Source organism: Malaclemys terrapin, chromosome 6 (assembly GCF_027887155.1).
Source record: "Malaclemys terrapin pileata isolate rMalTer1 chromosome 6, rMalTer1.hap1, whole genome shotgun sequence".
Taxonomy (NCBI): domain Eukaryota; kingdom Metazoa; phylum Chordata; order Testudines; family Emydidae; genus Malaclemys; species Malaclemys terrapin.
In genome coordinates, this window is record NC_071510.1 from 86,968,443 (window position 1) to 86,995,949 (window position 27,507).

At 45.2% G+C, this 27,507-nt stretch overlaps 1 protein-coding gene across 4 annotated transcripts in view; it reads right to left on the minus strand.

Annotated features, from left to right (window-relative positions):
- The window catches only part of FAM169A (family with sequence similarity 169 member A), a 187,923-nt gene that overhangs the window by 96,544 nt on the left and 63,872 nt on the right, over window positions 1-27,507 (minus strand). Inside the window, exons 1-2 of one of the 4 annotated variants that reach the window (XM_054031608.1) lie at window positions 27,013-27,328; window positions 8,336-8,391 (exon numbers count right to left, since the gene is read on the minus strand). The exons of the other annotated variants lie outside the window; for them this stretch is intronic. Of the exons in view, the coding sequence (XP_053887583.1) occupies window positions 8,336-8,391; window positions 27,013-27,327 (371 nt within the window). The 5' untranslated portion in view covers window position 27,328. Of the gene's footprint in view, window positions 1-8,335; window positions 8,392-27,012; window positions 27,329-27,507 lie in introns of those variants that run through there. 4 annotated transcript variants of the gene reach the window in all.

Here is a 27,507-nt window from a genome sequence, read left to right on the forward strand (position 1 = left end):
GACTCTGGGAAATGTGCAGGCTATAGTGGATGGTTTTGCTGCAATGGGATTCCCTAACTAAATGTCTATCAGGGATGGTCTAGACAGTATTTGGTCCTATCACAAGAGCAGGGGACTGGACTCGATGACCTCTCGAGGTCCCTTCTAGTCCTAGAATCTATGAATCTATGAAAAACTGTGGTGGGGCAATAGACGGAACCCATATCCCTATCTTGGCACCGGAGCACCAAGCCACCGAGTACATAAACCGCAAGGGGTACTTTTCAATGGTGCTGCAAGCACTTGTGGATCACAAGGGACGTTTCACCAACATCAACGCGGGCTGGGCGGGAAGGGTTCATGACGCTCGCGTCTTCAGGAACACTACTCTGTTTAAAGGGCTGCAGCAAGGGACTTACTTTCTGGACCAGAAAATAACCGTTGGGGATGTTGAAATGCCCATAGTTATTCTTGGGGACCCAGCCTACCCCTTAATGCCATGGCTTATGAAGCCATACACAGGCAGCCTGGACAGGAGTCAGGAGCTGTTTAACTACAGGCTAAGCAAGTGCAGAATGGTGGTAGAATGTGCATTTGGCCGTTTAAAAGGTCGCTGGCGTTCATTATTGACTCGCTCTGACCTCAGCCAAAGAAATCTCCCCATTGTTATTTCTGCTTGCTGTGTGCTCCACAATCTCTGTGAAAGTAAGGGGGAGACCTTTATGGCGGGGTGGGAGGCTGAGGCAAATCGCCTGGCTGCTGATTACGCGCAGCCAGACACCAGGGCGATTAGAAGATCACACCATGAAGCGCTGTGCATCAGAGAAGCTTTGAAAACCAGTTTCATGGCTGGCCAGGCTACCGTGTGAAATATCTGTTTGTTTCTCCTTCATGAAAACCCTCCCCCTTTACTGACTGATTTTCTGTAAGGAACCCACCCTGCCCCTTCCCCCAGCTTTCTTTCAAACCAAATAAAGTCACTATCATTTAAAAATCATTTATTCTTTATTAATAGATTAGAAAAAGAGGGAGGGAACCCGGGTGGTATTTGGGAGGAGGATTGCTGGGAAGGAAAAAGCCACAAAGAAAAGGTTAAAAAAATGACAGCCTTTTGCTTGGGCTGTCTACTGGGGTGGAATGGGAAGGTGTACGGAGCCTCCCCCCCCGCGTTCTTACACGTCTGGGTGAGGAGGATACGGAACATGGGGAGGGGGGAGGGTGGAACAGGGGCTGAAGCGGCAGTCTGTTTTCCAGCAGCCGTTCCTGAACCTCCACCAGACGCCGGAGCAGCCCCAGCGTTGCATCCTTCATCCTCTGGTCTTCCTGCCGCCATCTCTCATCTCGATCGTCTCTCCTCTCCTCACATTGGTCCCTCCTCTCCTCACGTTGGTCCCTCCTCTCCTCACGTTCACTGACTTCTTTCCTATACTTTGAAACTGTTTCCTTCCACTCATTCAGATGAGCTCTGTCACTCCTGCTGGATTGCATAATTTCAGAAAACATGTCCTCCCGCGTCTTCTTCTTACGACGCCTTATCTGTGATAACCTTCGGGATGGAGGAGGGAGGCTTGAGGAATTTGCAGCTGCTGTAGGGAGGGGAAAAAAGAGAGAATTGTTTTAAAAGCTACATTTTGCAGAACAATGCTTATACTCTTTCACGGTGACCAACACTGTTCACATTACATAGCACATGTGATTTCTGTGCAAGGTCGCATTTTGCCTCTTAATGCTGAGTGCTTGTGGCTTTGCTGCTAGAGATCACAGGTCTGGGCAACAGAATTCGGCTTGCATGCGGCCATGGTAAGCCATTGTTTTACAGCTTCTGCACCCTCCTTTCCCACATACCAAGCATAGCCTGTAGAGTGCTGCAGAAGCCTGGCCAATCTCAGCCAGTTGGGGGGGGGGGCAGTGTGGGGGGACTTGTCTGGGCCCCTTCAGGCAAGTAGAGTGCTGCGGTTTTTCTGTTAACATTCAGCAGCACCAGAAAACAAACTAACCCCCCCCCCCGCCATGAATTCTCTGGGATGATCACGGTACCCCTCCCCCCACCGCATGGCTGGTATCAGGGAAGATCCCTGCAGGCACCAAACTACCCCCCCCCCCGCCGCCGACCCCCCCCCTCGCCATGAATTCTCTGGGATGATCACGGTACCCTCCCCCCACCGCGTGGCTGGTAACAGGGAAGAACCCTGCTAGCCAAACGCGGAAAACTTCAGGGCCAATTTCCCATCTGCGCTTGGCTAACTGCAGGGAAGGATTTATTTTCCGCCACAGGCAAACAGCCCAGTAGGAACGGCCACCTCTGTCCCCTTAATTAAGTTCCCGTATTTCAACCAGGTTACCAGGAGTGATATCACTCTCCTGAGGATTACACAACAAGATAAAGAACGGATGTTGCTTGAATGCCAGCAAACACCGGGACCATACGCTGCTAGGCTTTGTCAGGCAATGATACCAGATTACTTGCTGCAAGCATGGCGTGGTCAAGTGTCCTACCATGGAGGAGGGAATAAGGATGCACTGCCCAGAAACCTTCTGGCAAGGCTTTCGGAGTACCTCCAGGAGAGCTTCATGGAGATGTCCCTGGAGGATTTCCGCTCCATCCCCAGACACGTTAACAGACTTTTCCAGTAGCTACAGACTTTTCCAGTAGCTGAACTGACCGCGAATGCAAAGTCAGGCAAAGTAATCATTAAAAACCGTTTGCTTTTAAAACAAGTTTTATATTTTAAAAGGTAAACTCACCTGAGGTCCCTTCCATGGGGTCAGAGTCTTGGGTACTGGCTTGGGAGGCTTGGGAGGGTACTTCAGTCAGGGTGAGAAAAAGATCCTGGCTGTTGGGGAGAATGGAGTGCTGTGTGCTCTCTGCAAGCTCATCCTCCTCCTCCTCCTCCTCTACCCCATCGGCAGAATCCTCAGGCGTCGAGACTATCCCCGACCCAGAATCCACGAACAAAGGTGGGGTAGTGGTGGCAGCCCCCCCTAGAATTGCATGCAGCTCGGCGTAGTAGCGGCATGTCCGCGGCTCTGACCCGGAGCGACCGTTTGCCTCCTTTGTTTTTTGATAGGCTTGTCTGAGCTCCTTGACCTTCACGCGGCACTGCTCAGAGTCCCTATTGTGGCCTCTCTCCACCATGCCCTTGGAAATTTTTTCAAAAGTTTTTGCATTTCGTCTTTTAGAACGAAGTTCTGCAAGCACTGAATCCTCTCCCCATACAGCGATCAGATCCAGTACCTCCCTCACGGTTCATGCTGGTGCTCTTTTTCGATTATCAGCCTGCATGGTTACCTGTGCTGATGAGGTATCTGTGGTCACCTGTGCTCTCCATGCTGGGCAAACAGGAAATGAAGTTCAAATGTTCGCGGGGCTTTTCCTGTCTACCTGGCCAGTGCATCCGAGTTCGGATTGCTGTCCAGAGCGGTCACAATGATGCACTGTGGGATAGCTCCCGGAGGCCAATACCATCGAATTGCGGCCACACTAACCCTAATTCGAATTGCTAAAATCGATTTTGGCGCTACTCCGCTCGTTGGGGTGGAGTACAGAAATCGATTTAAAGGGCCCTTTACATCGAATTAAATGGCGTCGTTGTGTGGACGGTTACAGGGTTAATTCGAATTAAAGCTGATAAATCCGAATTAAAGTCGTAGTGTAGACCAGGCCTAAGTGCAGTGTTGCTTTTGAGGTTTACTCTGCTTGAGTTGAGCTATGCAATTGTGCTGAATGTGTCCAGGATCCTATTTAATTATCGCCCATTTTCAAGAAGAGCTTTTAGACATCCTAGTGATGGCAGAGAAATTGAAGAAACAAAGAGCAAAGGACATAATTCAAAGCCCGTTGAACTCAGAAACTTTCATCAGGTTCAAAGGGCTATGGCTCAGGCCCTAGAAGAGCTGAGAATAGCACATAGGGACCCTGATTGCCTGTTCCCTGCTCTAACCATTGCCCTTCCTGCCTACTGTTACTGTAGTGATTACCAGCATGTCAGTAATTCTCTTCATCAACCAACCAGTAAGGCTTGTTGTTTGAAGGGTCAGGCTGGGGCCATGTTTCCTGATATCAATTTCTAGGAAGAGCATTAAAGGGTTTGTACTGAAATAGATTTCCATAACCCTCTGGGTAATATTTAAACTAAGATGTTTCTCTTCAGAGCATCTTCTCTGCAGTCCATTGGCTTCTCATTTCTATTTTGATTGCACACGATTGTGTTTTCCCCTTTTTTTTTTTATGAAGTGGAGAGACCTGTCATATCCTTTGTGTCCCTTTTTCAGTAGGGAGGTCTCTTTGTATTCTTTCTCTCATATTTCAATCTCATCTAACTTCATTATTTTTAAACATGAAAAATCTGTTCCCTTTCCATTGCACTAATTTATTTCTTTGCTATATGCATTACTCAATAATGTAACACAGTGGTAGAAGAGCAAGATGGAAATTCAACTTGCATGCAAAATCTACAGCAACGTCTGGGTACTGGTGAAGGGAGGAAGATGCTGCTAAATATAGAAATTAAATAGCTTCTATAGTTAAGATAGAACGAATTAAATATTTACTCCAGAAATTAAATAGTCTACATGGCATTTAATCAGTAAACTGATGGGTCATGTTTCCACGTATAAAAACAAAAAATTACTTGTTCAATATGTTTTCCAAGGGTAGCGGTTATGATTTGGAGCATTTTTTTTAGTTTCTGTTCATTGTGCTCATAAATCTGAATCAGATGTCAGATGCTTTAGATCATGTAATTGTTTAGCCACAACCCAGCTGAGGATTCACCCCAGGGTTTACCATGGCTTCTGCCACACCTGGCACCCAGAGGCTGAAAATCTACTGGGTAGAGGTTGCAAAGGCAAAAATCTGCCATGCCAGCAAGAGGCTACAGGAATGACCTGAAAGTATCAGGCCAATTTAAGTACAATTCTGCCCCAGAACCACTGTATTCTATCTAAATTATTTCCTGTTTGATTAGATGCTGTAGTATAATTTTGAGTCACTGTTCTGCTGGCATCTGCTGCAATCAATGGATAAAATAGACTAAAACAGGAGAGGGAGCTCTCCCTGCACCAGCTAGAGAGGAGGAGGGGGAGCTGCAGAGAAACATTGCTTATCCAAGCCAGGGAGTTCCTTTTTATTTCATAAGGGAGAGCTGACCTCTCCTTCATTCCCAAGTTATTTAAGCCATGACTGCTACAGTATCAACCTCTCCACCTTCGACATCTAAATGTAATGCTCTAGGAGCTCTGTCTCTGCTCCATCTCTACCATCATATCCCAAAGGGATCCTGAGGGTCTCCATTCCTTTTATTTCTGGGATCATTATTTTAATCTTGCATCTGAAGAAGTAAGGTTCTTACCCATGAAAGCTTATGCTCCCAATACTTCTGTTAGTCTTAAAGGTGCCACAGGACCCTCTGTTGCTTTTTACAGATTCAGACTAACACGGCTACCCCTCTGATACCATTTTAATCTATTCTTCAGTCTACCATGCACTCTTTATCCAGCAGGTACAGATGTTTTAATATTTACTGCAGTCTGTATTGGATATGTTTTGCTATGCCTAACAATGTTTTGCTAGACAATAACACGACAGGATGGATAAAATATTGAGTGTGTTTGGAAACAAGTTTTGAAACCTGAATGTTTCAGCATTTGTGCATCTTTTCTTCAGATGTTTAAAGTGGAAGTAGAACTGTGCAATATATGCCATTAACAAGGCCTAAAGTTGCTGCAACTCCAGTTTAATACAGTAGAGGAAATCCCTGAAAATAAACAAGCTAGAATCTTTTGAAGGTGCTATGTAATTGCTAAGTAATTACTTTGCTCCACACACATAGCATAGGAGACATAAAATTAAATAACCTCACAAATTTCTTATCGGAAGGAACAAGGGGAGAGAGAAAGACTCACACATGATAAATACTAATCATATTGCTTAATGCACTTTTGTAAGGTGCTCAGATTTAAAATTTTATTAGAAAATGTTTACAAATAGATGATACAGAGTGTTGAAACTTCAGTTATTAATCATCGGGGTAACATACAGAATATAGGGGGATGTTAGTATTTTGACGTTGGATAGCACATAACACATACAGTCTGCAATATCCCCAATGGGGTGGTACAAGGTGGATGAATCAAGGTACAGTCAGCAAGCAGTGAGGGTACATCACTCATACTGGGGTTACAGGCAATCATAGGTATAAATAAGTGGGCTGGGTAATGAGGCTAGGATGACCCTCATATGGTGGAGTTCAGTTCGGTTCGGTGGGTTCAGGGGATAGGGTCCAACAGAGGAAGTCTTTAGGTCTCTTCCTCATTGTGGGTGCGAGGAGTCACGCCGGCTCACTCTCAGTATTGGCGGTGGCCGGTGATGTGCTCTGTATAAATGTCTCGGGACCATCGGACAGTGTCCGAGACCATTAGATGTCTCATGAGCCGTGCGTAGCGACGGCCTACCCTGCATAGCGACGGCCTACCCCGCAGGTCCTCAGTACGTGCTCATTACAGGGGTCCCAGGCGCCCAGGGCCCCGACGATAAGGGGAATATAAGAATCTGATAAGACTAGACTAAACTCCCGAAGTGCTTACAGACTATATGACAGAATCAATTCCCCTACCACTGAAATTAAGACATATCTGGGTTGAACACCATTTAATGGCACACAGCAACATTGCACACTGGTTTTGTAACAGAAGGTAGAGAATACCACTGAAATTGCATAAATGGCATGATACACATAGCAAGAACTGAATACCTGATTTGTACTGCAAGGTGTATGGAATGCTGTGTGGTTCCACAATGCAGACACTGCCCTGTTACCTATGGTGTGCGTGACTTTCTTTGGACTGTTTAATTGTGCACTATATAATTTTCATGCTCTTGATTTTTTCTCTCTTTTGTGGTAATTTTGTGGCAATTTTCACAGAGAAACATAGAACCAGTGGAGAATAGAATAGAATAATGAGCAGACCCAGGCCCCTCCTCCCCCCAAAAAAGTATTTAAGATAGAGTTAAGGTTCTAAATAAATATCTAGTAATTCAAAGCAACATCATTACAATGCTAGAGTTATTAAATAACTCAAATTTGAAGGTGAGGCAATTCATAGTTAAGAACCACAACCAGCTTTAACTTTGCCCCATATCCTTGCTCAGTCTCAGACTACAGTCCTGAAGCAAGAGGACACCTGCCCTACAGTCTCTCATATAAATTTTTTTGATGGGCCACAAGCCATCACCTATGGACCAGAAAGTCCAATGTACTCCAGCCACCCCTCCCTTTACAGATTGGTTACTCCACTATAGCTTCCTTATTCAACCTCCTCATGTGAATCAGACATGCCAGCCTGCAGGCACAGACCTCACCTCCATCATTACCTGACCTGATCCAGGGGAACCCCGTTCACGAAACTAGATGGTGACTCAGCAGTTCTGGTTTTTGTTGGATTAGCTTTAAGAGGTCCCGCTGACTTTTACTTTACTCTCAGAGACAGTAACTTCCCAAATTGTGGTTTTCATATGCAAAGTGTGAAATTAAAAGCTCCAAACCTAGAGCTCTGAGAAATGCATTTTGTCAGGCTCTGAGTCCTACCTGACTTCCCTATCCTCCCCTAAGGTCAGGGAGCTTTTGTAATGTAACAATACACTTTAGCGCAGCACTAAAAGTAGCACTGGAAGATTATCGGATGCCCTACTATTTTTAGGGGATAAATTGAGCCTGATGAATATTAGATTAATTGGGAGAGCAAGAAGGTGCTTTATCTCGACTAGAGCGTATCTTCAGACCAATTGTAATGAATGGCAGCATATAGGCAGAAATATGTGTTTAGCAGAGATGTTAAACTAATCTGGGGTTAATGCCAAATAACTCTGGTGTGTTAATGCCAGTTTAACAAAACAGATGGTTACACTGTAATTTGCAATGTCGTGTTACAAAGTCCCAGCCCAATACAAGCCCTACGTCCAAAGATAATATAGATAATGCTAGTGTGAGACAAACATCCTTGCTGAGATCAAAGGGCCTGATTTGCCTCTCACTCCCACTGATGCAAGCAGGAGTAACACTTTAGAAATCAATAGAGTAACATCTACATGCAACTAGTGTAAGTGAGAAAAGAATCAGGTCCCAAGGGAAGTACAGAGAGTCCAGACAGCGCAGTGCTGTGTGTTGTCAGATCCCAAGTGTGCAGCGCACTGCCAGAAAACTCAGACAAACAACCCCCAAACACAAGACAAAGAAAATATTCATATTTAGCTTGTAAAAGAAAACTGCACTGTACAGTATAAGCCTATGCCCAGACTGAATTAGTGCCAACAGAATAAATACAGTAAAAAGAAAGGGAAAAAAAAGCTCCCACTTACTTTTTAAATTGTTTAAAGCATTTGCATCTCTTCACCATTCTTGAAATCCAGTGAATCTTAGAATACAAATAATTAATATTAATAAATACTTGTGGCTTTATAGGATCAGACTCTGCACCTCTCAGGAGACACAGCTTTAAGCCATCTTTGTGCCTCAGGTTCTGAGGATCAATGTGGCCCACACTGTAAGTTAGAACAGCCTAGGGGTTGCTCTAATTTAAGGTGTATGAGGCAGGGACTGTGTACGCTGTCTCTCTAATATCCTGGGACTGACATGGCTACAACATCACTACACATTGCAGGAGGCGGTGTCCAGCTGCAAAGGCAGTGAGCCAGAGCGGCCAACCTTCTTCATCCAGCAGGAGAAACGACTCTGTCCCACTCCCTCCTGGGCCTGGCTTGTGGGGAGGGGGCCATGTGAGTGGGAAATGTGCTGGGGGGAGGTGCACTGTGGGAACAGAGCCCTCCCTCTCTCCCCCAGCAGGCCGAGCAGAGCAAGCCCTGGGCAGTTCAGCACTTGCAGAAGTGGGGGTGGGGCAATGACACAACCCCCCCATGCTCTCCCATGCCTTGCCTCTGTTGGGAGTTATGTTTTGGACCATTTGTACAATGTTTTATAATAAAGCCATCTTTGTGGCTGGTTTATTAGGTCAAGAGAGCTTGTATGGCGTTACTAGGGACTGTGAACAGGGAAACTGAGGTAGGTGGTGCTTGTGTCAGGCCACGGCATGACACAAGGGGGAGATCACAGGTGGGACTGCCCTGTGATGGGCACTATATAAATACTGTTGCTTAGTCTCACAACACTGATTCCTTTTCTGATTCCACCAATAAGGGAGTGTGCATTAGAGGGGTGTGATGTCTAAAGTGCATAAACGTGTTGCCCACTAACTGGCCCATGTAGACCCTGCTGCCGCACACTAAACATTCCCTAGTATACATTAGTATAATGATATTGAAACACTACTATGTTAATGTGCACTAGAACACTTTTAGTGCACACCAATAGGGCCCATGTGGGCCAATTAGTGCACAGCCTCTGGGGACGTTTAGAAACCACATCCCCTTAGTGTGCATTGCAGCACTGTGCAAACAAGCCATCAGTGGCAGAATCAGAAATGGAATTCAGGCTCCTGGCTCCCAGTCTCCTGCTCTGACAACTAGACCACATTGTATAGATTATTGAAACAGAGGGCAGGATTTTCAAAAGTGCTCAGTGTTAGCCTGATGCGGCTCCCATACCATGGTGATGAGAACAGTAATAGAACAGAAATCAAAGTAAAACTCCCATTGACTTCACTCAGAGCAGAGTTAGGTCAGAACTGAGCACTTTTGAAAATACCCAGTGATAGATATTAGTGCTAGAAGAGACCCTATTACAATGGACAGGTTCCTCCGAATGCCTAAGAAATAATTATGCTGGTCATCCATTGAATTAACCACAGTTCCGTGTTATATGTTTAGCATAGGTACATGAAACAGAATATTTGTTCAGACCTGTGTCCCATTGCATCAATCTATGAGAAGCAACAATACCAAACAGACTTTATATTGTGTGCCCTGTTTGTCAGGGAAGGCTGTCATCATGAGTATAATCAAAAGTTACATGTCTGATGCTAGTGGAGATTGTTCTCCTCAAGGGGATGCACTTGGACTACAGGGCGAGGGTGCTGCACGCTTGCTGCTCAACTGCCTTCCGCCATCTGACGAGCAGCATTAGAAAGGGGCTCAGAGGAGGCCTCCCAGCTGCCAGAGAAGAGCACTTTGATTACAGCCAGCAGGAGAGAGTTTGCAATGAAAAGGGTCACAGAAGAAATGGTAGTGCAGTTCATTCTCTCTTTACAGCATAGCCTCAGTCACAATTTAGCCAGTGAAACTGTTATACTTGATTGTGGAGTTAAAGGGCTTGGGAATTATCAGACAAAGTAATCCAAGTAAAATTTGGGAGGCCAAATTCTGATCTCAGTCACAGAACTGCAAATCCAGAGTAACACTGCTGTACTCACAAAGGCAATGTCCACACTACAGTTACTAACTGGTGTTAAATAAAGTACATCCACATGGCAACTTTAAAAAGTGCTTTATCTGTGCTGAAGACTTACATTTGAGCTCTGATAAAAGTGCTGCTCCTCAATTTTGTTCCATATAAACTAGCTTAATTTTAGGATTTACAACAGAACAATGCTAATGGGTCCTGCTAGGGCGGCAACCCAAAAATACACAGGACAATGCCATCAAGCTAGATGAAGTGCTTGCAGAGGGGAACCTCTAGAACCAGGCAGTAAAGGTGGAAAATAGAGGTGTGCGCAACCTGGTTCTTATTGAAGGAATTATGACGATTCTGAACAATAGTGATAAAAAAATACCTTATTACTTTTTGGATCGTTATGGCCAAGGAGAGACACAACCTTATTTTCTTCAAAAGAGAGAACTCGTGTTTCTTTCTCTTGCTGGAGAAACTAAAACCTCAAAGTCTGCTTGGTAAGCTGAACTCCCTCCCCGTCAAATCAGGTTACAGTTGGTCAATGTTTGAGTCTGTCCAGGCTGTACCCAGCACAGTGTAAGAAAGATAGGGTATAAAACAAACCTTCATCAAGCAATTGCTTAGCTGATTGCCCGTATCACCTTCCTTACAGGTTTTTCATTTCATTTGCTTAACTAAAGGAAAGGATTCGAGAGCTGAATTTAGTTTTATAAATTTTATGAATTATCCTTGACAACAGCCACTAATAGTATAGGAGATAAGAAGGCAAGAGTTGTATTAGATTATGATTTGGTTACATAAATTAGAAAATTGATCATAATAATTCAGGTTTTCAGAATCAAATTACCCAACCACCATAGAGAATAACTTCGCTTAGATTTTTTGACCAAGCATGCCTCAGAGGGAAAACATCCTCAAGCCAGATCATAATTTGAACAGTTACTTTCATGCCAATTCCCAATACATCTATGTAGTCAACCCTTTTGTGGCGCTGGGGGCTTAGGCCTATATGTCAACTAAGACTGTCAGGCTTAATGCTGCTGGAATGTTAAGTTGTTAAAATTGCAATAAAGGATTTAGTGTTTGGACTTTCCTAAATGCTGGTGAATGGATGACTGTAGTGCTAAGCTCCCGATTTGTCTTGTTAAGAGTAATGTCTGTACATTTGTGTTATGTAACTCTCACATGGCTGGGACAGATCCCAGCATAACAAAAGGCATTAATCGTTGCTGAGTTTAATCCATAGAAAGAGCTCCCATAGGAGAAAGAGGGCTCTATTAAGACTCATTAAAAAACAATGTGTCCCTGGGAAACACCAGTACAGCTGATAGAAACCAGTTGCCAGAACAATGGAGAAGGGATGAGTCACACAGGATGACTTCACTGAAGAATTATTTCATGGACCTCTACCCCGCACACCCACCCCACCTTTGCATCTGGGAGACCCTCGTCAGAACGGTCACATGGCTGAGTTTTCAGATAAAAGCTACCTAAGGAAACAAGGTTCTTTTCACCAGACTTAGTTGTAGGATGTAAAGACAGTGTGCCGGGTAAAGGAACCCTCGCTGCCACAGATAACCCTTAGAATCTGAAGCTATCAGACTTTGTTACGTTGAACAGAAGTTTTATAAAGGTAATGACCAAAGTTTGGCTGTGTCTGGCTGTGTCTTTAGTGATGTGCACATATCTCTTTATTAATTGAATGAAAATGAAGCAAGCCTACATACATTTATTACAGGTTCAGACTCAGCCTTGCCTTATTGGGTAAAGGAGGAAGATCTAAGGCTGGGTCTACACTACCCGCCTGAATCGGCAGATAGAAATCGACCTCTCGGGGATCGATTTATCGCGTCCCGTCGGGACGCGACAATCAATCCCCGAATCGACGCTCTTACTCCACCAGCAGAGGTGGGAGTAAGCACCGTCGACGGGAAGCCGCAGAGGTCGATTTTGCCGCCGTCCCTACAGCAGGGTAAGTCGGCTGCGATACGTCGAATTCAGCTACGCTATTCGTGTAGCTGAATTTGCGTATCTTAAATCGACCCCGCCCCCCCCGTAGTGAGGATGTAGCCTAAGAAGGAGCTAACCTGTGGTAGGTGTCTGGTCCTTTTGAACAGAGGACTTTGGATTTTCTGTGACATTACAGTGAAAGGGGCCTAATATCAGAGGGGGCTGCTTACGTGGTGTCAAGAGGGATTGGGGGCTCCAAGGGGACAGTTTAAACTCTATACTGAGGCTAGCAAAAGAGTCTAGGCAGTTAATAAGCAGTGTAGTTAGCTGGTGTGTCTAAGGGGTTAAAGACACAGCTGGCACTGGGTTAATGTCACTGAACAATCTGTCCTGAAGTGGAACCCATGATCTTGAGATAAAAGGTGTCACACCCCTTGTTAACTTATTTTCCAGTGAATGATATTAGCCCCAGGATCTGACTAACACTTCTAACTATCCAAAATAAATTTTGACATTTGTGATCGACAGAGTGGAGTTCAAAAAGCTTGCACATGGGTCTTGTTTTATATCTATATATACCTAGAACTTGACAGGCAATATGAAACCATTAACTAGGGTAGACACATGTACAGTGTTCTATAATCCTAGTTAACAATAACTTGGTCAGTTTGAGAGCTACTTTACAGCAATCTCAATTGAAAGCTGTTACACGACAAAGACCCACACTGTAACTCTCTGACAATTCATTACAACATATACAAAAGCATATCAGGGACCCAGGGTGGGGCTTGAACATCTCAAGGTCAGCTTTCCAGGCCAAGGTCAGTGGTGAGAACTTATGTTGGGGTTCTATGTTCAGAGGCAGAGCGAGGGTCAGATTCCAAGGTCAGAGCCAAAGTCGATGCTGAGAGTTTGGGAGCAGAATCAATCATGACAGCTCACTGGTGAGCCATGTTGTTGCTTGGATGCTTCCTGGTATGCCCATGAGATTGTATGGGGTCAAGGGGCCAACTGAGAGCCTCCACAATGGCTACCAATTGGCTCTCAGGTGAGATTTTCTGTGGTGTATGCCTGCTGTGATTTGTAGGTTACAGCTGCTGCTGAGTGTCAGTGTGGAAGTGCCTGTTGCCTCCTAGCTTTGATCACCTGGGTTTGAGTCTCACCAATCCTTACAAAGTATGCACACTTCCTTAATAATTAGGTGCCCTTTTTCAGGAAGTGCTCAATTGACTAATTTGCATCTTCACACAAGAACATGTCTCTGTGTTACTTAGCAGCAGATGTTTACTCAGCCATAAGCTTTCAGCTCAGTTATCAGTTCACAGCAGAATTTGACACTGCAAACACAGGTGGAGAAAAGATAAGGCACAAGTGTTGTCTGTTCCTGGTGCCCTAGCAGGCAACCTGAACTATTGGAAAATATAAAGAGACAGTTAAAGGTGCCTATATCCAAAATAGGTATTTGATGTCACCAGGAGGACTCGCCACATGGCTGTCCCAGGGCTTCCATCTTCCTCCTTCTAGGTGTCTTTGGCTTTTGGGAAGTGATGTGTTGAAGGGTGATCCAACCTGGCTCCTCTTCTTAGAGGTGGTGGCATAGACCAATCAGATGGTGACCCATACTTCTTCTGAAGATTCAAAATTCCAACTAAAAATGAGAGCTGTCCTGTTCCCTGATTGGATGGTGAGAGAGGACATCGGCTTTTGAGTTCTTGGAGCTGGGAGTAGAATTTTTCACTCTCTCTCTGTAACACATCTTGTCATACTAGCTTGTGAAAGACAAGTTAAGCCATAACAATTGGTACAACCGTCTTGGGACATACCTTGAGCACTGGCTAGTTTGCTGCAGTTAGCAACTTACCTCTGCAAGTCACTTTCTGTGCATGACTTTGTGGTGCCTGACTTAGCCAATTTTGCAATTATGGTTTTTCAAGTTGCAGTTTCTTCATCAACACTCTCCTATAGCTGCTGAAGTGTCCAGTTTAAAGTTTATACAATCAGCAGAAAAATCACTCCATATTCTTTGATGCTCTTTAAACTTGGTTTAACAGTCCATTATATAAAGTCATTTAAAGAACTCTTTGCAAGCCAGAACAGCTGTATAAATCTTCTGTGTCTGTTCTCCGTGTTTTAACAAGAGTGATAGGATCTTAGGCCTGGTCTACACTACGAGTTTAGGTCGAATTTAGCAGTGTTAAATCGAATTAAGCCTGGACACAACCACATGACGAAGCCCTTTTTTTTCGACTTAAAGGGCCCTTTAAACCGATTTCTTTACTCCACCTCCGACGAGGGGATTGGCGCTGAAATCGGCCTTTCCAGGTCAGATTTGGGGTAGTGTGGACGGAATTTGATGGTATTGGCCTCTGGAAGTTATCCCAGAGTGCTTCATTGTGACTGCTCTGGACAGCGCTCTCAACCCAGATACACTAACCAGGTAGACAGGAAAAGCCCCGCGAACTTTTGAATTTCATTTCCTGTTTGCCCAGCGTGGAGAGCACAGGTGACCACGCAGAGCTTATCAGCACAGGTAACCATGATGGAGTCCCAGGATCGCAAAAGAGCTCCAGCATGGGCCGAACAGGAGGTACGGGATCTGCTCGCCATATGGGGAGACGAATCAGTGCTAGCTGAACTCCGTAGCAGTAAACGAAATGCCAGAACATTAGAAAAAGTCTCAAAGGGCATGAAGGACAGATGCCATAACAGGGACGCACAGCAGTGCTGCGTGAAAATTAAGGAGCTAAGGCAAGCCTACCACAAAGCCAGAGAGGCAAATGGAAGGTCCGGGGCAGAGCCGCAGACATGCCGCTTCTACGCGGAGCTGCATGCCATGCTGGGAGTGCAGCCACCACTACCCCAACCCTGTGCTTTGATTCTATCAATAGAGAATCACGCAACACGGAAGCGGGTTTGGGGGACGAGGAAGATGATGAAGACAACTCACAGCAAGGAAGCGGAGAAACCGGTTTCCCCAACAGCCAGGATATGTTTATCACCCTGGACCTGGACCCAGTAACCCCCAAACTCACCCAAGGCGTGCTCCCAGACTCTGAGGGTACGCAAGGGACCTCTGGTGAGTGTACCTTTGTAAATATTACACATGGTTTGAAAGCAAGCGTGTTTAATGATTAATTTGCCCTGGCAATCGCGGTCAGTACAGCTACTGGAAAAGTCTGTTAATGTGTATGGGGATGGAGCGGAAATCCTCCAGGGACATCTCCAGAAAGCTCTCCTTCATGTACTCCCAAAGCCTTTGCAAAAGGTTTCTGGGGAGGCTGCCTTATCCCGTCCGCCATGGTAGGACACTTTACCACGCCAGGCCAGTAGCATGTAGTCTGGAATCATTGCAGAACAAAGCATGGCAGCGTATGGTCCCGGTGTTTGCTGGCATGCAGACAACATCCATTCCTTATCTCTCTTTGTTATCCTCAGGAGAGTGATATCATTCACGGTCACCTGGTTGAAATGGGGTGATTTTATTAAGGGGACATTCAGAGATGCCCGTTCCTGCTCGGCTGAACAGAAATATTCCCCGCTGTTAGCCACGCAGTGGCAGGGAGGGGTGAAGTGATTATTCCAGAGAATTGGGGGGGGGAGGGGAGATAGTTGGGTTTGTGCAGCCCCTCCTTTTACATTGCAAACCCATTTTAAATGGCCAACCCAACGGGTGCTTGGTATGGGAAATGAGGGTGCTACTGTTTGAAACCATTCCCACATGTTAAGAAGGTTAAAAAAGCCAAAAGACTGTGGCTTACCATGGCTGCCTGCAAGCCGAATTCTGTTGCCTGGCACTGCGTGAGTGATCTTTCACACCAAACCGGCAGGCCCGCAATATAAGAGGAAAAATGCAACCTTGTAACGAAAGTACATGTGCTGTGTAATGTGAACAGCAAAATTTAATGTGAAAGAGTGTACCCACTGTTCTCTAAAGTATGTCTTTTTAACCACCTCTCCCTTTTCCTCCACCAGCTGCAAATGTTTCTCCTTCGCAGAGGCTAGTGAAGATTAGAAGGAGAAAAAGGCGGACTTGGGATGATATGTTCTTGGAGCTCCAGATGTCCTCCCAAACTGACAGAGCACAGCAGAATGCGTGGAGGCAGACAATGTCAGAGTGCAGAAAAGCACATTATGAACGAGAGGAGAGGTGGCGGGCTGAATCGCAGGCTGAAGAGGATAGGTGGCATCAGCTTGCTGACAAAAGGCAAGAGTTGATGCTCCGGCTGCTGGAGCATCAAATTGATATGCTCCAGCGTATGGTTGAGCTGCAGGAAAGGTAGCAGGAGCAGAGACTGCTGCTATGGCCCCTGTGTAACCAACAGCCCTCCTCACAAAGTTCTGCAGCCTCCTCACCCAGACGCCCAAGAACGCGGTGGGGGGGCCTCCGACCACCCAGCCACTCCACCCCAGAGAATTGCCCAAGCATCAGAAGGCTGGCCTTCAATAAATGCAGTGTGTCCTTGTCCTTCCCTCCTCCCCCACCCCTCCTGGGCTACCTTGGCAGTTATCCTATTTGTGTGATGAATTAATAAAGAACGCATGAATGGGAAGTAACAATGACTTTATTGCCTCTGCAAGCGGTGCTCAAAGGGGGGAGGGGAGGGTGGTTAGCTTACAGGGAAGTAGAGTGAACTGGGGGGAGGGGGTCATCAAGGAGAAACAAACAAGTTTCACACCGTAGCCTGGCCAGTCACAAAACTGGTTTTCAAAGCTTCTCTGATGTGCACTATGCCCTGCTGTACTCTTCTAACCGCCTTGGTGTCTGGCTGTGTGTAATCAGTGGCCAGGCAATTTGCCTCAACCTCCAACCCCGCCATAAATGCCTCCCCCTTACTCTCACAGATATTGTGGAGCGCACAGCAAGCAGCAATAACAATGGGGATATTGGTTCCGCTGAGGTCTATCCGAGTCAGTAAACTGCGCCAGTGCGCTTTTAAACATCCAAATGCACATTCTACCACCATTCTGCACTTGCTCAGCCTATAGTAGAACAGGTCCTGACTACTGTCCAGGCTGCCTGTGTATGGCTTCATGAGCCATGGCATTAAGGGGTAGGATGGGTCCCCAGGAATAACTACAGGCATTTCAACATCCCCAATGGTTATTTTCTGGTCCGGGAAGAAAGTCCCTTCCTGCAGCTTTTGAAACAGACCAGAGTTCCTGAAAAAAGAAGAACAGGAGTACCTTTCCCAGCCATCCCACATTTATGTTAGTGAAACATTCCTTGTGATCCACCAGGGCTTGCAGCACCATTGAAAAGTACCCTTGTTGGTTTATGTACTCGCTGGCTTGGTGCTCCGGTGACAAGATAGGGATATGGGTTCCGTCTATTGCCCCACCACAGTTTGGGAATCCCATTGCAGCAAAGCCATCCACTATGACCTGCACCTTTCCCAGAGTCACTACCCTTGATATCAGCAGGTCTTTGATTGCATTGGCTACTTGGATCACAGCAGCTCCCACAGTAGAATTGCCCATTCCAAATTGATTCCCGACTGACCAGTAGCTGTCTGACATTGCAAGCTTCCACAGGGCTATCGCCACTCGCTTCTCAACTGTGAGAGCTGCTCTCATCCTGGTATTCTGGCGCTTCAGGGCAGGGGAAAGCAACTCACAAAGTTCCATGAAAGTGCCCTTATGCATGCGAAAGTTTCGCAGCCACTGGGAATCGTCCCACACCTGCAACACAATGTGGTCCCACCAGTCTGTGCTTGTTTCCCGGGCCCAGAATCGGCGTTCCACGGCATGAACCTGCCCCATTAACACCATGATTTGCACATTGCTGGGGCCCATACTTTGTGAGAGGTCTATGTCCATGTCAATTTCTTCATCAATCTCGTCTCCGCGCTGCAATCGCCTCCCCGGCTGGTTTTGCTTTGGCTTTTTCTGGCTCTGCATATACTCCAGGACAATGCGTGTGGTGTTTATAGTGCTCATAATTGCCACGGTGATCTGAGCGGGCTCCATGATCCCAGTGCTATGGCGTCTGGGCTGAAAAAAGGCGCAAAACTATTGTCTGACGGAGTGAGGGAGGGGCGAGTGACGACATGGCTTACAGGGAATTAAAATCAACAAAGGTGGCTCTGCATCAGGGAGAAACACAAACAATTGTAACACAGAATGGCCCCCCCAAAGATTGAACTCAAAACCCTGGGTTTAGCAGGCCGTTGCTTTCATGGGGGGAGGGGGAAAACAAATAAATACAGAACAAATCTGGTCCATCTATCTTTTACATCTTAGACTGGCAGCAGACTGTGCAACATGACTGATAGCCATCTGATCTTCTGGGTGCTTGGCAGAAGATGCTGCATTACAATTGCTAGCCATCATCGTCAAGACCATGCAATAGGACTGCCGGCAGGACTGAGGAGACAAAACATGTCTGCCCAGGTGCCTCTGACCGAACTCACTGAGGAGTATGACGATGACAGATACCAATCATAATACACCATCTACTGCCAAAAGGCAAAGAGCTGCTGCTGTATAGCAATGCAGTCCCATATCTGCCAGCACCCAGATAGCCGATGATGGCTACCCACTGTGCAACGCTCCAGAAGTCGATGCTAGCCTTGGTACTGTGGACGCGGTCCACCGACTTAATGCACTTAGAGCATTTTATGTGGGGACACACACAATCGACTGTATAAAAACGATTTCTATGAAACCGGCTTCTATAAATTCGACCTAATTTCGTAGTGTAAACATACCCTTAGTGTGTATGGCTGAGCTGACTCTGTGCATTATGAACGAAACAGTTAATTTTTATAAACATACTGTTTGATTTCAGTTCTTTTTGTTTACGGCTCCTTTCAACACAGGTATTTCATGAACTTGATAGCATAAGCACGTTTGACTGCAAATATCAGCATTACTTCTTCACTGTTACTAACTTAAGAGAAATCAATATGAACGAACCCCTTTCTTTCCCTAACAGGATTGTCTGAGGTAAATCTTGTCATTAATGTTTACAATATTTTGCTCACAGCTGTATCACTTATAGGTGACTTCCCTTTTATACAGAGTTTAAATTAAATCAGATTCTATCATCAACTTCCCTAGTTTAGTACTGTATCTAACATATCATACAATATCAATGTAGTATGATTTTTAATTTATTAAGAGACAAAGGAAAAAATGGAAATCTCTTTAACTGCTCCAGCAGCACACTCTTGCAAAAGGCAGCAGCAGCATCATTTTCTCAGACTACTGAAGAAATCTAGGTGTTAGCTCTTGGATTTTTATTTTCTCAGCTTTCTATTCTATCTTTACTAAAAAGCCTTGAGACCTGGGTAATTCTTAAATAGCAATAACTCATAATTTGGGGGCCTTAGTTACTACAACAGGATGCACCACCTCTACACCACCTTTGTGTCTTCCCCTCTCTGTAATCCTGGGGCTGATTCGGCCCCCACCCCCCCAGCACAACTTTGAGCAGTCTCAATGCTGCTCAAAATTACACCCAGCTGCAACAGCCTGTCAGAGGTCACTCTGGCAGCTGCCAGGGTTTGAAAGGGTGCTGCTGCACTCGAACCCTTCTATTCACGCCACTCTCTACATCAGGGCCTGTGAAGAGGAGTGGTGTAGGGCCAGCATACAGACCCGGCTGCCTCTGGAGGAGTCGCTAGGTGGAATTATCAGTTGGCTACTTAGAACAGCAGACTTTGGTACTTTTTTCCCCCTCAGTCAGTCACATCAGTAGTTGATAACTAATTCTTCTAGTCTAGTCAGGTTCTTCTAACGCGCCCAGCACCATGGTATCCAGGTGCCTGAGGGCCCTACAAGGTGCAGATTGCCTTAAACTGACATTGACTTCAGTGGGCATTGAAGGTGCTCAGCCCCTTGCAGGATTCGGCCTTAAATTTAGAGTCAGTTCATCAAAGCTTCTTGCAACTGTTAATTGAGGCCATCAGTGAAAGGTTCCTCAAAAACTGATATCTGAGCACTGGGGTGGCCGAGCTGGGGGGGATGCAGTTGCTTGAGTACTAAGTCAGGAGGTCAGATTAGATGGCCATGGTCTCTTCTGGCCTTAAATCTATGGAAGAGAAATGGAATCTATGGAAGAGATTTCAATCTTCCTTAGCAAACAGGAGGGATGGTGATGACAAGTGGGAGCCTGGGAAGAACTAAATTAGCTTACCTGTTCCTTCCATGAGTCCTTGCCTCACAAAGCACCTATGGCTGGTTTTGAGAGGTGCAGTGTGCTCTGGCTTGGTTGCAATAGCAGTTTAATGCAGAATGCTGTGCAGCTTCAGCTGTTACGCTAGTCCCTTTTTAAAGTGGTTTGTCTTTTTTGCTTGGGAGGCTAGAGCCACAGGAACCTGCTTTGCTAACCACTAAGAAAAACAAACGTTAATCTTTGATCTGTGCAAGTTCTAGCTGCATTTTGTTTCTAGCCCCTTTTGAATTAACTTGTTCACAACCCAATTCTAACACACGTTATCACGGAGCCCACTTCACTCCACAGTAGACAGGAAACAATAACATGTTATTCGAAGGTAATTCTCAGCATTAAAATAGCCATGCACGACAGAACATGAGCTATGCTCAGCGGAGAAATGAGACACCATCTTTGTTACACTCTGATGGTAAAAGCCCAGCTTGTCTCCTAAACCAGTGGAGGATGTGATTTTTGAGTCCATCATATACCATCAGGATACATGGGCATCACCATCAGTCCAGAAAGCACTGACAACCTGGTGTAGCCTGACTTTTGTTGGTGGTGGTGTCACATTACTGCAAGAAGAGGAACAAACAGCTGCCTTGAACAGAAGAAGAGGGTGAAATCATGCCTATGGGACCCCAGAGGACAGACGTAAGGGTGTGCCTGATCAGGGGTTATCAAGCAAATAGATACGAGTAGGATGCTTGTAGCCTGAATCAATATGGTCACCAAAGAGGGCTCCAGGATTCTGACTGTGGGTACATAGGAATTATTTTTTTCAATGTGTTATTTTCTGTAGTGATGTAAACAGGATTAAACTGTGGGAGCTCTAGTGCAAACCTGTCCAGGCCAAATTCAGTGGCTGAGGGGGCAAGCTTGCTGTCTACCCTCATTGGGGAAACTGAGTCAGTACTGAGTGTGTGTGTGTAGCCAAGAGTCCTGCTGGGTGTGGTGAGACCCTGGTACAACTAGGAGATACTAAGGGCCGGAACTTTGCCGGGAGCAGGTTAGACTGTGGCACAGCTTGAAGGTGCTGTGACCCAGAACGCTGCTGGAACAGTGAGACACTGATACTGGTAACGGGTGCTGTGATTCAAAACTCTCCAGCTAAAAGGAAACTGAGGCACAGCCAGATGACTTGGGTCAGAGCTCCCCTGGAACCAAGATAACAAATTCATGATACCTGGCAAAGGGTGGGGAAAGCCTCAGAGGGGTGTGAAGCAACTGCTGGGAAGGTGTAGATGGGAAAGAGGGGGATGTTGCCCTTTAATTTATGGGTTCAGTTGAGATGTAATTTAAACTGGAGGGGATGGGTGAAGGAAACTCCTCATCCCTCCCCAAGGGGCTCTGACCTGTGATATTGTCAAGAAACTCTTTTTCGGTATGATCATTGGAATTGTTTACTGACTAAATGTATGAAGTTCAAATTAATAAGCAGTAACAGCAGATGCTCTGTCTAGAAAGTGGGCAGTCATAACTTCCCTGAGGTACATGTCATGTACCCCTGCTCTGTTCTTCCAATGGGGAGATGACCACAATGGTCCCCTCTGACCTTAAAGCCTATGAAAAGTTTTGTCTGTGCCACTTCTGAATTGCAGATGATTTTAAGAAGTTGTATCATGATATTACCATATCATGGGAAACCTCTATGTATATGGCTCCCCCCGAATAGGGTGACCAGATGTTCCCATTTTATAGGGACAGTCCTGATTTTTGGGTGTTTTTCTTATATAGGCTCCTATTACCCCCCTCCCCCTGTCCCGATTTTTCACATTTGCTGTCTGGTCACCTTACCCCCGAGTTAGCTGGGTTGTGTCAAAGTCTCTGCCAGGCCAAAGACAGTGGTGAGTGATCAGCATTCAGCAATGGTCTACTCAAAGTAAAACACCTTGGAACAATGGGCTTGCTCTAGCTCGGAGAGGACACCTCCCCCTCTTCTCTGAAGGAGAGAGGGAGGTTTGAAATAAAAAAAAAAGTAACAGAATTACCAAAAGGCAGATGAAAAGCAGCAGGTGACCCTCCACTCCCCCTCAGATTCTTTAAAGGGACTCAAGGGAGGTGGGGGGGAGCCAATTTGCACCAGACTAAGACGAAGGCGGCTGCTGCAGGGGCAGGGTAAACAATGGTAGAGGACCCTCCCTGCCTGATGGAACACAGACGATCCCCCAGGATTCCCAGGGAAGGGTGAACTAGTGAGGGACATTTAGGATGTTCTGTTTTGTATGATCTGTACTCTCCAGTGCTTTACATGGTTAAATATAACATATCAGACTGGATGAAGCATGTGTGTGTACTGACTGCTTCACAAATACCATGTGCACCTCAGGGAGTTACTGTAAACTAGAAACTTCACACCTTCTGGGTGGAGTTCTGGGAGAGGGCATGTTTTAAGTACCAGGGAGTCTGAAGTGTCAGGGCTCGAGGGGCTAGGTAGCTGGACAGCAGGTTCCAATACTCGGAGGGGGGTGCCAGAGAGATCTGCACCCTGTGTCCATGCCTAGGGACCCCGAGATGGGAGCAGTGGCTGGATTCCATTCAAGCTCCAGGAGCTTGAAACATGCCAGGGATCCAGAACATCAAAGGCTTGGATTCCCCTCTCAGCACACCTAGTGGGTGGCCAGGGAAGGACGCTCACCAGGGTCTGTGACAGAAGATAGGGTTACCTGAGGCCGCATTGCTTACGCCCATGACTCTGCTAAGAGAACTTGCAAATGTAAACATGCAGGCCTGTGATGGTCCTGCCCATGTCTCTGCAGCTATTCACATGAGAGCTGCTGGACCAGGTCCTCTGGAAAAGGCTTGCCCCCCTTTCTGTCTGGTTCCCTGCAGCCTTGAGCAAAGCAGATATAAACACTACCAAATCAGACTGCTAGCATTCTACAGCCACCTTACACAGCTAAAAGCAACTACACAAGGCGCAAGGCAATGGAGAATCAGAATCATCAGGTTCATGCATCTGAAGAAGTGGGTATTCACCCACAAAAGCTCATGCTCCAAAATGTCCGTTAGTCTATAAGGTGCCACAAGACTCTTTGCTGCTTTTACAGAATCATCAGGGATATCCTGCTGCACCATTCATTTTAGTGGGCATCCCATTGAAAACAGCCATTCAGTGGAAAGGATTGTCTTGAGAAGTGGATGGAATACTCTAGTCATGTGTCATTTTAGGGCTTGATTCTGCATATTCCAGGTGCAAAAAGTGTTGCACTTAAAATGATAAGTAGAAAGTGATGTACAGGATAGGGAATGTAGGGGAGCCTGGTCCTGCATTAGTGAAAATGCTCCTATGCAACAACCAAAGTGTCTCTTCTTTGCAATAGCTTAAAAAAAAAATGGTCTAATGATCAGAGCATAGGACTGGGGCCAGAAATTCCTAAATTCTGACACCCAGCCCCATCTGGAAGGGCATCATGATGATTAGTTAATGTTAAAATGTGTGGTAGATAAAAATGTCAAATAATTAGCTTTTTTCCCCCTCCACTGGCAATTGTACCAGAATAATGAGTTTTGTTGCTGGTAAACAGCTACAATGTATTTTCAGAGAATCACATATATAGAAATATACATCCCATGTACTGAAAATTCACACACACTGAAATTCTACTTCTGTGTCAGATTCTAGTGTTTTCTTCTTCACATGAGCATGCTAAGCAGTTTATATGACCTCTGATACAGATGATTTAAAATACACCGAAATTGCTGATTCTTCTTGTAGAAGCTCAAAAGAGCTTGGTAGTTTTTCTCTGTCTGAAAAAAAGACTGTTTCTTATGTTGTATTTGTAGATAGAGCTGTGAAACATTTAACCGGAAACCCATTCATCTGCCTCTCTCACAATTAATTGATTGCATCTAGTACTTTGTAGTTGCAGCCCCAGGGAGAAAATTGCCTACTAAAGGCTCAGTATAATGTTTTGAAATGCACAGCCTTAGCGCTTAACAGCAAACTAGCTACAATTACCCTCAGTGATAATCTAAATCTATTGATTTTTTCCTTGCTGTTTTTTCCTCGCACATTACAACATTGCAATCACATATTTTCTATTTGGTTCTCATTAGCTTAATATTTCACACCACATACCCACCCACACACTGAACAAGAGACTTGTTTATTCTGAACCCTGAAAAGCCAATTGTGCTTTTTGTACTCCATATTTCAGAAGTTGAACAAACAAGATAAAATATGAATGAAATTATGAACCATAAATACACATGGTATTTAACAGAGGAAAGATGTGGTCCCTGCCTCAAAGAGTTTAGAAGCTGATCTACCTTATTCAGTTAAGCAGTTCTTATTCAGGAAAAGAAAGAAGCTTGTTGGGCTAGATTCTGATCTCACTGAAGTTAATAGTGCGATTCTGGATTTATGCTGGTGTAAATGAGGTCAGAGATTCATAGCCTTTGTCTACACGATGAGCTAGAGATGCAAGGCCCCTGGTCGCAGACACATACTCACACTAGCTCTCCCAGTAGCATGGGCAGTGGCATGGCTTAGCTGTACTGAGCACATACCCACCAGTTTCAGGCAGGTTTGTGTTTGGCATGGCCAAACCAGGCCTCTGCTGCCTGTGCTACTACAGCTACGCTACTCTTTATACTCTCAGTAGCTCAGAGAGTTAGCACGATTATGTGAACGTGAGCAGGGGAATCACAACCCGAGCTACTGGCATAGACATAACCACATATATTTCAAGACCAGAAGGGACTATAGTGATCTTCTAGTCTGACCTTCTGTATAGCACAGGCCATAGAACTTCCCCAAAATAATTCCTAGAGCAGGTCTATTAGGAAAACATCCAATCCAGATTTTAAAATTGTGAGTGATGGAGAATCCACCATGACCCTTGGTAAATTGTTCCAATGGTTAATTACTCTCATTGTTAAAGTTTATGCCTTATTTCCACTCTGAATTTATCTAGTTTCAGTTCTAGCTATTGGATTTTAGAATACTCTTCTCTGCTAGATTGTAGAGCCCATTATTAACTATTAGTTCCTCATGTACGTACTTTTAGACTATACAGTCACCCCATAACCTTCTCTTTTTTAAGCTAAATAGATTGAGCTCCTTGAGTCTATCACTATAGGACACGTTTTCTAATCCTTTAGGACAAGGGGCCAGATTCTGGCCCCCGATATGGCCCTTGGGGAAAGTCTCCCAGCATAGCAGCAGTGTAGGACTGGCGTACATGGCCCTATGCTGCTCCCACTTTGTAACACTTGGCATGGGGCATTTGGGGAGTTGATCAGCGGCAGGACGGGGAGTGGCCACAGTGCTGGGCACTCAGGCTATTTTGGGCTGCAGAGTAGCCCAAAGGCAGCCGTGAGAAGCATGTGTACTAGAGCAGGCTGAAGCAATACGAAGTGCTTTGCTGCCAACTGAGACCACTGGGCCCAATTCTGCAATAGTGTATATCCAGGCTAAGTTAACTGAATTCAGTACAGATTCCCTCGATTTATATCAGTGTAAGTGAAAGCAGAATTTGGCCCCTTGTATTCTGCATGGAAATGTTTGCACAGTTTGAGGGGTTTTAATGTTATTTTCAAAATCCCCAGAGACCATGTTATGTACAAAGTGAAGTCCTAAGGATTTAACTCGGGCAACACCTTTGATGTCAATGGGAGTTTTGCCTAAGTAAAGATTATGTGGAAAGGGGAGACCTAAGCGTAAAACACTACCACCAGTATTTGTAAGTGGGAAATTCTGATTTGGCAGCATTTTTAGTCCAGGCAGTGGAAAGTGAAGCCTTGAGTAAATATCACAGGAGGAGCACCTACAATATGCTCTATTTGCAGTGTTTAACAAACAAAACCACACACATTTTCTTTTTAGTATGTGTATACCTAAGGACAAGTCACAAAATACTAACCACTCCCAATGCTGAGTGACAGGAGAGCCACAGAAAAATAAATACTTCTGAAATAGCTAGGCAAATATGTAACTCCTTCTGTGGACATAGGAGGGAGAGTCAAAAAATATTCAAAAACAGGTCACTCCACACTTTCCCAGGTAAGCTCCAAAGAATCTTGACTCCCATATCTCCTGGTAGCTTTCTTACAATGTTATGATACAGGCACTTCAACCATTCAAAGTGTCTTAGTTATTTTGCTACTGAAAGCATAAATTGTACCCAGTTTATGTATAAGAGGATTTGCGACTCATGATATTATTCAACATGCAGCCAACTCAGATGAGGCAACTTACTATTCTAGGTTTACACTAATGCCAACTGTAAAAGTTAAAAATTATGAGTCAAGCCCTCAAATTTGAAATTATTATTTAAAAGTCACATGATTTTTAAGCCAAATACATTTTGGATTTTTTATTTGCCTACTTATTGAGTCTTTAGGGTTCGAGTTTTTATCCACTCCCAGGTGTCTGGGGAGGGGCATGTGACCATTCCTGCCTCTCTTTTGCATCACTCCTGCTGGTGAGCATCAGTGCAGGCACGAGTGGAGGCTGGGCATGGGTGAAATTGGTTACAAATAGTATTTCTCACCCTAGATATTGTAGCAGGCAGATTACAGAGAGTCTTGAAAGGCAGATGCACTGGCCTCAAGCTTGAGACTTCAGATATTACTACTCACAAGTTGGACGCCCTTCCAGCTTGGGTTCAACCTTTCTCCCCCCAGTTCAGTTCTTGCTTCCAGGTGTTTTTCAGCATCTCTTTGGGTGGGGAGGCAGAGGACAACCTGGATGATGTCACTCCCCTGCCTTGTATAGCTCGTGTAAGGCGGGACCCTTTGTCTTCTAGTTGAAAAAAAAAAAAAAAATGACTGGCATTCCAAAAGGGGAGATGGGGTATCAGCAACAGGTGACTTGGACCCCTGTCTCTGCATGGCTGTGGCAGCCATTGCTTGTAGGCCATCTCCAATGTCCACAGGAAAACTAAACTCTTTCATAGTCCATTGTTTCTGCTAATGGCCCATTAGCCCTGTCTGGCTTTTCCATTGTTGTATGTGAAGGGCTGGTTGGGGCAGACACCCAAAAGTAACATATTTGAAATAGATACATAGGAATATTAACTAACTTCAAATACAGAAATGATATAGACATACAAATTGGATAATCACATTCAATAA